Source organism: Lithobates pipiens, unplaced genomic scaffold (assembly GCF_037356315.1).
Source record: "Lithobates pipiens isolate NorthernLeopardFrog02 unplaced genomic scaffold, aLitPip1_a1.2 Scaffold_19, whole genome shotgun sequence".
Lineage (NCBI taxonomy): Eukaryota > Metazoa > Chordata > Amphibia > Anura > Ranidae > Lithobates > Lithobates pipiens.
The window spans coordinates 71,198,376-71,211,969 of NW_027507764.1; the positions used below are offsets into that span (position 1 = coordinate 71,198,376).

The 13,594-nt window shown below is 42.4% G+C and overlaps 1 protein-coding gene across 9 annotated transcripts in view; it reads left to right on the forward strand.

The window, feature by feature from the left end:
• ADAM22 (ADAM metallopeptidase domain 22) overlaps window positions 1-13,594 on the forward strand; it is a 462,480-nt gene that overhangs the window by 361,801 nt on the left and 87,085 nt on the right. For all 9 annotated transcript variants that reach the window (XM_077490871.1, XM_077490878.1, XM_077490879.1 and 6 more), the window contains exon 18: window positions 9,349-9,429. In XM_077490871.1, coding sequence (XP_077346997.1) covers window positions 9,349-9,429 — 81 coding nt within the window. The remainder of the gene's footprint in view (window positions 1-9,348; window positions 9,430-13,594) is intronic.

Consider the following 13,594-nt stretch of genomic DNA (forward strand, 5'->3'; position numbering starts at 1 on the left):
GTCACCATAAACACGTAATTCGGATAAAAGAACCGATAGGGAGACAAAAGGGTATGCTATATCAAAGAGTAGATCATCTGTGTAAGCAGCAATTTTGAGATGGTATGAACTAGTCTCTAATCCTCTGTCAGGATTGAGCCTCATATGCTGCAGAGAAAGTATAAAAAGGAGCGGGGAAAGTGGGCACCCCTGTCTCATTCAGTTGCCAGTAGCGAAGGAACTTGAGGAAACTCCATTCACATTAACAGTAGCAGTGGGGGTAGAGTAAAGGCCCAAAATCCAAGATAGGAGAGGGGCTAGCATCCCAATGTGTCTCAGTGTGTGACCAGTAGGAGGGTCCAGTTTACCCTGTTGAACCCTTTTTCAGCGTCGGTTGATAAGAGGATGAATGGAGTATTAAGATGCCTGGTCCGTGCTATAACATCAATGGTCCTTATTGTATTATCTCGGGCCTCCCTATTGAAAATTAACCTGACCTAGTCAAGGGGAATGATACGCTGTAGAACTGTTCCCAGTCTCCCAGCCCAAAATTTTTTGTGAACAACTTGAGGTCGCAATTAAGCAATGAGATAGGCCTATAACTGGCACAAAGGAGCGAGTTTTTCACTGGCTTGCAGGTTTCCTGAGATACTTGCTTTCAGAAGGTCAGGAGTCATGGCATTGTCATCTAATATTGCGTTTAAAGGTGGCAATGAAATTAGTTGCTAGTTGTTCATGAAAGACTTTGTAATATGAGACCGTAAAGCCGTCCGGGCCAGGAGCTTTCCCCCCCTGGGGATCCAGCTACTGCACTTGAGAGTTCCTCTGTAGCGATAGGTTGAGAAAGCTGTTCTATTTGTTCCTCATTAAGAGAGGGTAGATTCTCTTTTCTAAGGTAGGCATCTACCGCTTCCAACCTGTCGGGGGCCCAGTCCAAGGAAGAAGAGAGGTGCAGATTGTAAAATAAAGCATAGAAATTTGGGAATGTCTCAGCCATTTCTAGAGATATATGGATTTACAGACAATTTAAGGACAATTTACGTTGGAATCTTATAGCATTCGTCAATGACCTGCTGCTCTTGTCACCAAATTAATAAAAAAAAACCTCTACGTGCTTTCAGAAGCATAGTTTTAGCCTGAAATTACGAGTGATCGCTAATCTACTCCCGTAGTCGCACTACCTCTGCATCCCTGAGTGGGTTTGAATGGCTCTTATGAGGCTTTTCACAGTCATGTAGTTTGGATAATAGCCCAGACAGAGTTTTCTCTCTATCTATCTTGATTCTGTGACCATGTTTAATGAACACTCCTCTAATGTAGCCCTTGTGTATGGCCCATAAGGAATGAGGGTTGGAGACTGAATCTTTATTCGTCACAAAAAACAGGTCCAGTTCTCACAGAATATCTGCTTTAACTTGAGGGTCTTGTAAGAGTGATTAATTTAGCCACCAATTAGTTGTATCTGGATGGCAGGTGTTGTAAGGCTAATGCCGCGTACACACGTATCAGACTATCCGGCGGACTTAGTCTGGCGGACAAACCGCCGGACTGTCCACTGGACTTTCCGAACGAGCTACCTGCCCACACACGGCACTTTTGCGGCGGACTAGGCCCGGCGGACTAAGTCCGCCGGACTATCCGCCGTACCTTTGAAATGAACAGATCCGCCCACACACACAGAGGAAAGTCCGCTCATTTTGAGCGCGGCTCCAGGTAGCCGGGACCAGCGAAGGAGGTGTCGCTGGCCCCTTCACCTGGTATGGACTTAAAGGGGAATCCCTACGCCGAAAAAACAGCGTGGGGTCCCCCCCCAGGTCCACATAAGACCCTTATCCGAGCACGCTACCCGGCCGGCCAGGAAAGGGGATGGGGACGAGCGAGCGCCCCCCCCCCCCCCCCCCCTCCTGAGCCGTACCAGGCCACGTGCCCTCAACATGGGGGGGTGCCTTAGGGAATGGGGGCCACGCGTCCCCCCCACCCCAAAGCACCATTTTTTCGGCGTAGGGATTCCCCTTTAAGTCCATACCAGGTGACGGGGCCAGTGTCTCCTCCTTCGCTGGTCCCGGCTACCTGGAGCCGCGCTCAAAATGAGCGGACTTTCCTCCAAGTGGGAAATGTCCGTTCATTTCAAAAGTACCGCAGACTAGCACACACACAGCTGTATTGTCCGCCGAAATGTGAGTCCGGCGGACAGATTGATGTGCAAAACTACAATCTTAGTCCGCCGGACTTTTGGGTAAAAAAAGTCCGCCGGAGCCTACACACGGGCGGATTGTCTGGCGGACTTGAGTCCGCCGGACTTTTCTACCGGATTGTTTGATCCTGTGTACGCGGCTTTATTCTAGTGAGATCGGAGCATGATCTGACCAATATGGCCAATGTGTGCTGTGGAAACCATCGGGATTGCAGAGTGGGAAACTAAGAAGAGGTCTGTTCTGGAATACAATCTGTGTACTGTTGAGAAAAATGCATAGTCCCTTTCCTGTGGGTGAAGGATATGCCATTTATCAACCAGTTGGTGAAGATGAAACTGTTCCTTTAGTGGGATTTTGGATCTTTGGGATAGGGCAGAGGAGCCCGTTGAAAAATCTTTATGTGGATCAACTGTGAAATTAAAATCTCCCCCTATCACAAGTGTTCCTTTGGCAAAAGAAACCAAGGAGGATAGGCCCTTTTCAAGCACTGAAAGCAAGGGAATTTTAAAAAATGGGTTCATATTTTTTCACCTTAATGCATCCTATGATGCATTAAAAAACACCTGCCAGTCACCGGCCCCCTAGCCCCCCATTTTACTTACCTGAACCCCTTCAATAAGTTGGCGGGATGCGCTGCCTTTCTCTCCACGGGCTCCCGGCTCTTGTTTGGATAGATTGATAGCAGCGCAGCCATTGGCTCCCACTGGTGTCGATCAAATCCAATTACGCGGGTGACGGGGACAGGGCCGAGTCCAGCATTCTGTGTCTATAGACGCAAATGCTGGACTCGGGAGCAGGCCCGCAAGGTAACCCCCCTGGGAAGCGCTTCTCCGAGGGGGTTATCAGATGTGGGGAAGAGCCGCGAGAGCCGCTAGGGGACCTCAGAAGAGCAGGTTCGGCGCCACTCTGTGTAAAACAAACTGCACAGTGGAGGTAAGTATGACATGTTTGTTATTTAAAAAAAAAAAAAAAGGCCTTTACAGGCACTTTAAACCCAAAACCCAAAAAATTTAAATGGTACAGCTCCCTAATCCCTAAATGTGGTTACTGCATTCTTTTATATTTTTTATTAAGCCTTTTTTTCTTTATTTTTACTTGGTGATCCAGCAAGTCAGGCTGGGTTCACACTTATGCAAGTTGAATGCGGGTTTTCCAACATCCAATTTGCATAGCAGGAGATTGTGTCAGGCTCTCTATGGAGCCGGTTCACACATCTCAGCAGCGGCTCCGATTAGAATTGCACAGGAGCCCTGTGCATCTTTTGGTCCATTTCAGGTCTGAATTCAGCCCAAAATTTGGGCTGAAATCTGACCTGATTAGGCGAATGGAGACGCACCAGACCCCTGCTGTGAGCCACTGCGTGCTCTAGTGTGAACCCAGCCTAACACACGTCCTGTCTTAGGGTGTTTCCATTCTTGGGGGAGGTGCTTGGACAACAGCATTGTCAATCTGGGGAGAGGGTAGTGTTAGATGGACTAGCAGATTTAGATGGACTTGACTACTGAATTAAAGTTGACCCCCAGCTAACACTTTTTAAGCAGTTATAGCAACACTTTCTTCCCTTTGAGATAAAGATTTTACATAAATGTATAAAAGCTGATCATTGTAAGCACTCCTGTTGGTGGTAAATGGTTTGTCTCTTCCCTCTGGTACTTGTGCGGAACAGCTTGGTATGTAGAGGGAATTGAAAAATAACAGACTTACTTGCAGGATCACCAGGTGAAAATAAAGGGAAAAAAGGCTAGAAATTAAAACGTATGCAGCCACCACTTCTAAGAATTGGTAAGCTGCAAGATAATACATTTATGTTTTTCTGTTTAACACTGCTTAAAGGCTCTCCTTTTATACCTAGGTAAGGTTTGAAAATGTGATATCTTCTGTAAATTTTCCTCCTCAAATGCAAGTTATCAGAACACCCAGTTCAGATCTCCAAATAAACATTATCTTTTTCTTGAAAGAAGCAGAATATTTGTACAGGATTATTTAAAGAATAAGTTCACCTTTTGTAACATTTTACACTCATATTCAGGGTGTAAAATGCTAGGAACGAACCGGCCCCTGCACCTTTCTGGCAGACTTTGCAGCTGTTGGCTTGTAGCTTTCAAAAAACGATCACAGTGCTGTGAGTGCCGTGGTAGTTAATTGAGTCCTCCTATCAGAATGTTTCGGCTTCCCCGTACAAGGTATGAGGAAGCTGATACACTGGCAGATCTGCAGGAGACCTGTGTGGCACCAGTGATCTGCTGATCGCTGGTGCAATGCTTTAGGCTCGGTTCACACAGGGGCGACTTGTCCAGACGACTTAGCCGCCTGACAAGTCGCGCCCCGTTCTGTACTACGGAACCGTTCTAATAGGAGCGACTCAAGTCGCTCCGACTTAGAAAAAAGGTTCCTGTACTACTTTTGCGGTGACTTCAGGCGACTTGCATTGACTTCTATACAGAAGTCGTTTTGCAAGTCGCCGCTGAGGTCGCGGCAGGTCGCGGCGCTGCAAGTCGTGCCGCCTACTGTGTGAACCGAGCCTTACAGGATCCTGCAATAAAAAACAAACAAATGCACATTTTTTTATCTGCAAAAAAATGTGCATTTATTATTTAAAAAAACAAAAAACATATAGTTTAAAACAAGACAGTACAGAATCCCTTTAGGTGTGCATTGTAATTACAACAACTAACCCTGTATCTCCCCGAGGTAAACCTTAAAATCTGACCTGTTAGTGGGTTCTGAAGACAGGAGTTGAGAACTACTTTTCCTGGACAATGTCACAGGGGTTTAAAATTGAACCCAAAGCAAAGTTTTATTATTATAACAAAGGTGCATTTATCCTTAATGCTCCATTCAAACTTGTGCAATTTGTGACGCGACTTTGGACATTAAAGTCGGATGACAAGTCGCACACCAATTCTTTTCAATGGCACCCGTTCAAATTGGTCTGACTTAAAGTTGGAGCAACTTTAACCACTTCAGGCCCCAAAGATGTGGCTGCTCAATGACCAGGCCATTTTTTGCGATTCAGCACTGCATCGTTTTAACTGACAATTGCGTGGCCGTGCGACGTTGTACCCAAACATAATTGATGTCCTTTTTTCCCACAAATAGAGCTTTGTTTTGGTGGTATTTGATCATCTCTGCTAATTTTTTCCTCAGTTTAGGCTGATATGTATTCTTCTACAAATTTTTGTAATAAAAATCGCAATAAGAGTATATTGATTGGTTTGCACAAAAGTTATAGCATCTACAAAATAGCGGAAAGATTTATGGCATTTTTATTATTTTTTTTTAATAGTAATGGCGGTGATCAGCGTTTTTTTATCAGGACTGCGACATTGTGGGGACAGATTGGACACATTTGGCACATTTTTGGGACCATTGGCATTTATACAGCAGACAGTGCTATAAAAATGCACTGATTACTGTGTAAATGTCACTGGCAGGGAAGGGGTTAACACTAGGGGGCGATCAAGGGGTTAATTAAGTGTCCTAGGGAGTGATTCTAACTGTGGGGCGATGGTACTGCTGAGTGAGGAGAGCAATCTGTTGTTCCCAAACCAAGTTCAGGTAGACCAAGAAAGATTGCAGCCACAACTGCCGTTGGAATTGTTTGGGATACAAAAAAAAAAAAAAAAACCCACAGGTAACCTCAGGAGAAATACAGGCTGCTCTGGAAAAAGATGGTGTGGTTGTTTTTAAGGAACACAATACGATGATACTTAAATAAAAATGATTTGCGTGGTTGAGTTGCCAGAAAGAAGCCTTTACTGCGTCAGTGACATTGGTACAGTAAAATCGTCTTTCTGGCAATTAGACCATGCAAATAATTTTTATTCAAGTATCATCGTATTGTGTTCCTTAACCACTTTCAGACCGGACCATTTTGCTGGTCAAAGACCAGACCACTTTTTGCGATTCGGCACTGCGTCGCTTTAACTGACAATTGCGCGGTCGTGCAACGTGGCTCCCAAACAAAATTGACGTCCTTTTTTTCCCACAAATAGAGCTTTCTTTTGGTGGTATTTGATCACCCCTGCGGTTTTTATTTTTTGCGCTATAAACAAAAATAGAGCGACAATTTTGAAAAAAACGCATTATTTTTTACTTTTTGTTATAATAAATATCCCCCAAAAATATATAAAAAAACATTTTTTTCCCTCAATTTAGGCCGATACGTATTCTTCTACATATTTTTGGTAAAAAAAATCGCAATAAGCGATTATTGATTGGTTTGCGCAAAAGTTATAGCGTTTACAAAATAGGGATAGTTTTATAGCATTTTTATTAATTTTTTTTATTATTTTTTTTTTTTACTAGTAATGGCGGCGATCTGCGATTTTTATTGTGACTGCGACATTGTCGGGGACCCATCGGACATTTTTGACACATTTTTGGGACCATTGTCATTTATACAGTAATCACTGCTATATAAATGCAGTGATTCCTGTGTAAATGACACTGGCAGTGAAAGGGTTAACCAGTGGGTGGCAGTGTAGGGGTTAAGTGTTCCTAGGGGTGTGTTACTAACTGTGGGGGGGTTGGGCTTTCATTTAGTGTACACTGATCTCTGCTCCAATCACATGGAGCAGAGATCAGCGTCACTAGTTGCTAGGCAGAATGGAAAAATGTTGTTTACACAGCATTTCCTCCATTCGGCCGCTCCGTGAGACGATCGCGGGGATGCCCACGGCGATCGAGTCCGCGGGTCCTGCGACCGGACTCACGGGGGTCCCGACCAGCGCGGGAGCGCGCCCCCGATGGCAGGGCGGCATCGAATATTGGACGTACCTGTACGCCAATATGCCTGCCCGTGCCATTCTGTCGACGTACATCGTCGTGCGCTGGTCGGGAAGTGGTTAAAAAAAAACACACCATCTTTTTCCAGAGCAGCTTGTATTGCTCCTGAGGTTACCTGTGGGTTTTTCTTTCTATCCCAAACAATTCCTGTGGCAGTTGTGGCTGAAATCTTTCTTGATATATCTGACCTTGGTTTGGTATCAAGAGATCCCCGAATTTTCCACTTCTTAATAAGTGATTGAACAGTGCTTACTGACAAATTTAAGACTTTGGATATCTTCTTGAATATTATATATAAAATATTATTATATAATAATACTATATTAAATATTATTTTCCATCTTTATAAAGTTTAATTACCTTGTTTCGCAGGTCTTTTTACATTTCTTTTCTGCTCCCCATGCATGGCTCAGTATCTAGTCTGCTCAGTGCATTCACGTAAGAGCTAACAAACTCATTGACAGTTTATACACAGACACTAATTGCAATTTGAAAATCAACAGATGTGACAAATGAACCTTTCTTGCCATTTGTATGTGTGTCACCTTATGTGTCTGTACCAAGGCCAAACATTACAGGGATGTAAACTTTTGATCAGGGACATTTGGATGGACTCACTGTATGAACAGAGAAATCTGTGTTCCTGCGCGTAGCTGTTCATACCAGACATGGTGGTGATCTGCCTTCTTTACATCAGCAGACCGCCGTCCTGTCTATCTGGGGAGCGATCGCGGGTGGTCCGGTGGACATTGCATCTGCCCGACCTGCTGATTGGCTCCCCCTCGGGCCAATCAGCGGCGCGCATGCCCCCTGCTGGCTATTGCATGAAATGATGTACAGGTACATCGTTTTGCGCAATAGAGCCGCCCTGCCACTGTATATGTACAGCAGCCGGTCAGCAAGTGGTTAAAAAGAAGCCAAACAACTATATGATAATATATGATAATTAATGGCTTTATATAATCACTATTCTTAAATAAAAGTTATTTTTTTGGCATGATCAGTCATATTTTCAATATCAATGCCAACATTTCATGGTTTCTGCCAGGGTATGCAAACTTTTGAGCACTTTTGAGCACAACTGTACATCTGTCCTTGGTAAATCCAGCTTTTGGTGAAAGGAATTGTATAAGGTAAAAAAACAAAACAAAATAGGATTTTTTAAACCTGAAATCAAAGTGCAAACATTTACTTGATATGTCAGATGACGTGTGCAGGACTTTCTCAGAGAGTAGGTGCAGGAACTCCCCCCTTCTGAGTCACCCCTTGTCTCCGCACCCAACCCACCTCCAAGCACTGTTACTTGATTCCACCCCCTACCCACCTCCCAGTACTGCCCCCTTTAGAAAATACAGAGGTAAGTATCATTTTGTGGTGCTAAGTAAATTGTATGGAACAAAAAAGACAATAAAACAGATCCCCTGCAGCTAGCAACAATAGACCACCCCCCAACCACAACAGATCCCCTACACAACAATAAACCCCCCTCTGCAACAATTGACCCCCTTGCATCAAAATACCACCCCAGCAGCTATAGACCCCCTGCCGCGACAACTGATCTCCCAGCAGCCAGAATCAATGAACCCTTTGGCAGGCACCAAAAATAGACCTCTTCCTCAAAAGTAGATCCCTCCCAGCAACAATTGACCCCCCCCCCCAGCAACATAAGACCCCCCTATTAACTACAGACCCCCCCCCCCACACCCTATAATTCTAGAAACAATATATCCCCCAGCAGCCATCATCAATAAGACCCTCCAGTACTCCTTGCTATTACATACTGTACATTCAGTGGTGGAGGTGCCGGAACTGCGTTCCCCCACGTTCCCACTGAAAAAAAAAATGCATGTGTGTAACATGATCAGTAACTGGGCCTCCATTTCATGTTTTAAGCACAAATACAACAGCAAAAATCTTGTTGTAGCTAGCTTATGTATCGGTGTTCTGACTTCCTCAGCTGTTTCTTCATATCATCAGCATTTTTACTTGTTTCCCAGAGTTGCTTTTTAGCTTTTCAATACTGCGTTGATGAGGGAACTGGCAATGGATATGTGACTGTTTTAAGAGCTTTGTCAGTAGAAGTCTAGAAAGAAGGGGATAAGGGGACCTGACTCAGCTTACCAACGCATTTTGTATTTTATTTCTCATTAACTATTACCTGTCCTTGTTCCTAGTTTTATGTTTAGAATTATATTTTAGGAATCACTGCCAATCCAATCACACTATATTCAGTCATGTCCGTTGAACTAGATTTCTCTTTTCAACCCTGTCTAATTATTTAACTATGTGAGTTTGTTATATTTGTCGGGATTTACTAATATATTATTGGGGCTACAAGTTGATTTAATCTTTGCAGTGACAACTTTCATTTCAATTTTTCTTGAAGCTCAATCCTAAAGAAATGTTATGCCGGGAAGCAGTGAATGACTGTGATATCCCAGAAATGTGTACAGGAAATTCCAGCCAGGTAATAACATTTTTGCTTTCTTTAAAAGAAATATGTTTTGCTTTAATTTCCAGCACACAAGTGCAGGATTTTAAAGTAGGAAAAATGATTTACTGGCCTAAGGGGGTTATTTACTAAAGGAAAATCCACTTTGCACTGCAAGCACACTTGGTAGTGCAGTCACAGTAGATCGAGGGGGAAATGCAAGGAAAATAAAAAAAACAGCATTTTAGCTTGCACATGATTGGATAATAAAATCAGCAGAGCTTCCCCTCATTTCAGATCTACACCTCAGATTTACAGCAACTGCACTTCCAAGTGTACTTTGTACTTGTAGTGTGCACTCGTAGTGCAAAGTGGATTTGACTTTCGTAAATAACCCCCTTAGGCCAGTAAATAATTTTTCCTACTTTAAAATCCTGCACTACATGGCTACATCCTAATTACACTATATGACCAAATATTTGTGGCACCTGTCCATCACACCTACACTATATGGCTAAAAGTATGTGGACAACTCTCTAAATTATTATGCTAACGTGTTTCTGTATTATTGAATTTACAATATACAAAGACATTTTAGAGAATTGTGCGCTTCCAACTTTGTGGAAACAGTTTAGGGAAAGTCAAATCCATAAAGACAAGGCTTGATGGGTTTGGTGTGGATCAGCGTGAATGGCCTGCACAAAGCCCCGACTCCAACCCTAATTAACTTTGAGATAAATTGGAATGCGGATTGTGGGCCAGTTCTTCTCATCTAGCTCCTCAGCACCTGACATCACAAATGGTATTTTGGCTAAATGGGAAAAATTCTTAAAGACACTCTCCGAATGCTGAATGTTGTGGAAAGCCTTATATATATATATATATATATATATATATATATATACACTGTATATATATATATGAAAAGTTCAGGGTGGCGTGCACACGATCCAGATGTAGCAGTGCAAGAAATATATATATATACATACATATATATATATATATATATATATATATATATATATATATATATATATATATACACACACATACATACATACATACATACAGGCATACTCCACGGTTAAGTACACAATGGTGTTTATTTACTAGAGCTGAAAGGTGCAAAATCAGGCTCACTTCTGCATCGAAACTGATGAGCTTCTAACCCTAACTTGTTAAGCTTTGGTAATAAAACCTAGAAGCTGATTTCTATGCAGAAGTGAGCCTAATTTTGCACCTTCCAGCTTTAGTAAATAAACCCCATTGTGTACTTAAAAGTGGGGTATGCCTGTATATATAAACGATCAGATGGGATTTCTGCACTTAAAATGTATTTAGAAAAATTCAAATTCCATTCAGTGTCAAATGTATTTGACACTGAATGGAATTAGAATTTTTCGAAATAAATTTTAAGTGCAGAAATCCCATCTGATCATTTATATATGTGTATATATGTGTGTGTGGGTATATATGTGTGTGTGTGTGTGTGTGTGATGTTCAGGTCTCTAAACACTTTTCTCCATATATTGTATGTAGACTTACCATTTAATTCTACCACTGGCTGTCATGCTACTTTAGTAGCTTCAGTACTTTGAGTCACTGACTTGGACCCTTTTTGGATATTGGGAGTTCTCATATCACTTTGTTGCATACTTGCCCTAGTGGTGACTTAGAATATATTGAATCCAGAGACTGTTAGACAGCTAGCAATTTAAAAATGTATATTGATCATATAAAGCCATTTATTATCCCATAGTTGTTTTGGCTCCCTTTTAAACCATAATGATAACAGAAATTGCCCAAATGGCTCTGATCAAACGTTTACATACCCTGGTCACAAGGTGACACACACAGGTTAAAGGTTAATTTTTCACATTTGTGGCTTTTTAAATTGCAGTTAGCATCTGTGTATAAATAGTGAACGAGTTTATCTCTTACGTGGATGCACTGAGCAGGCTAGGTACTGTGCCATGGAAAGCAGAGCAAAAAGAACTGTCAAAAGACCTGCCTAACAAGGTAATGGAACTTTATAAAGATGAAAAAGGTTTTAAAAAGATATCCAAAGCCTTGAATATGCCAGTCAGTACTGTTCAATCACCTATTAAGAAGTTAAAATTCCAGGGATCTCTTGATACCAAGCCAAGGTCCAGTAGACCAAGAAGCTTTGCAGCTATAACTGCCAGGGGACCTGTTCAGCATACAAAGAAAAACCCACAGGTAACCACACTGTCTTTTTCCAGAACATCCTGTATTTCTCCTGAGGTTACCTGTGGGTTTTTCTTTGTATCCGAAACAATTTCTCTGGGAGATGCAGCTGCAATCTTTCTTGGTCTACCTGATTTTGGCTTGGTATCAAGAGATCCTCGAATTTTTCACTTCTTAATAAGTTATTGAATGCTACTGACTACCATATTCAAGGCTTCAGATATTTTTTTACTGTATATCTTTTTCCATCTTTATAAAGTTCTATTACCTTGTTAAGCAGGTCTTTTGACAGTTCATTTCTGCTGCCCATGGCTCAATGTCTAGCCTGCTCAGTGCATTCACGTGAGAAATAACAAAGTCATTGACTTTTTATACACAGACAAGAATTGCAATTTAAAAAGTCACAAATGTGGGAAATTAAAGTGTTTGTTATGCTAGGTTCACACTGCTGCGATGCGGGAACGCTGCGAATCCACTGCGGGTTCCCTCATCGCATGTCTCCCGGCGGCCGTTCACACTGCCCTATGCGAACTGCTGGGAGTGTCAATTAAAAGTTAATGACACCTCCAAATCAGTTTGCATATCGCAGTGTGATCTGCAAACTTGGACAGGAATTGGATCTCGTGGTGTGAACACCCATGCGATCCGATTCTGCTGCGGACCAAAAAAAGGGTCCTGTACGTGTTTGGACCGAATGCGATGCAAATTCAGCCATACTATCTGTATGGCTGAAATCGCATCGCACAGAGATCGCATGTGATTTGCACTGCAGTGCGATGCGAATCACATCCTATTTTGGACATCGCAGCAGTGTGAACCCAGCCTAAAGGCAGAAGGTTTTTTATCTTGATGCATTCTATGCATTAGGATGAAAAAAACCCTTCTGTGTGCAGCAGCCCCCCTCAGCCCATAAATACTCACCTGAGCCCGATATTTCTCCAGCGTTGTGCACAAGTGTCTTAGCCATCGGGGACTCTCCCTCCTGATTGGCTGAAACACAGCCATTGGCTCCCACTGCTGTAAATTAAATGCAGTTAGCCAATCAGAAGGGAGGGGGCGGGGTCAAACCAGGGCTTTGTGTCTGAATGGACATAGGGAGCTGTGGCTAGGCTCGGGTGCCCCCAACAAGCTGCTTGCTGTGGGGGCACTCGACAGGAGGGGGGGCCAAGAAAGCTGGTGAGGGACCCCAGAATAGGAGGATCCAGGCTGCTCTGTGCAAAACCATTTCACAGAGCAGATAATTATAACATGTTTGTTATTTTAAAGAAAGAAAAAAAACAAGACTTTACTATCACTTTAAACTTTAATTGCCATTTTAACCTGTGTGTGTCACCTTGTGTGTCTGTACCAAGGCCAAACATTCCAGGGGATGGAAATTTTTGATCAGAGCCATTTGGTTGATTTCTGTTATCATCATGATTTTAAAAGGAGCCAAAACAACTATGTGATAATAAATGGCTTCATATGGTCACTATCTTCAAATAAGATAATTGGCATGATCAGTCATATTTTCACTATCAAAGCCAAAATGTCATGATTTCTGTCAGGGTATGCAAACTTTTAAGGACAGCTGTATGTTTTGGAGTGAAGGAAGTGGAGTACGTGTTCTGTAGTCCTAAGACACACACCGTCCTAGGGTGACAATGCTGCTCCTCTATACATACAGAAGACGAGTGAGTGGTATCTCCCTAGGACAGGAAGTGTGTTATTCTCAGGATTATCAGATGAGAATAAAGAAGAAAGTTTCTGGGGAAAAAAAACAAATGCAGACACCACATCTGAAGACTAACAAGTTCTAATGCATTACATTTTTATTCTTTGGTTTAGATACAGGGTAATTGCACATGGTATTGGTCAAAATTTCTTGCATTTAATTTGCTTGTGTTTGTGTATTTGCGTGTATATTTGCACGTACATGAGAAAAATTAATTCTAGCTCTCAGAATGGAATTGTAACCTCTTCAAATTAACATTTTACACACATATGCAATTAT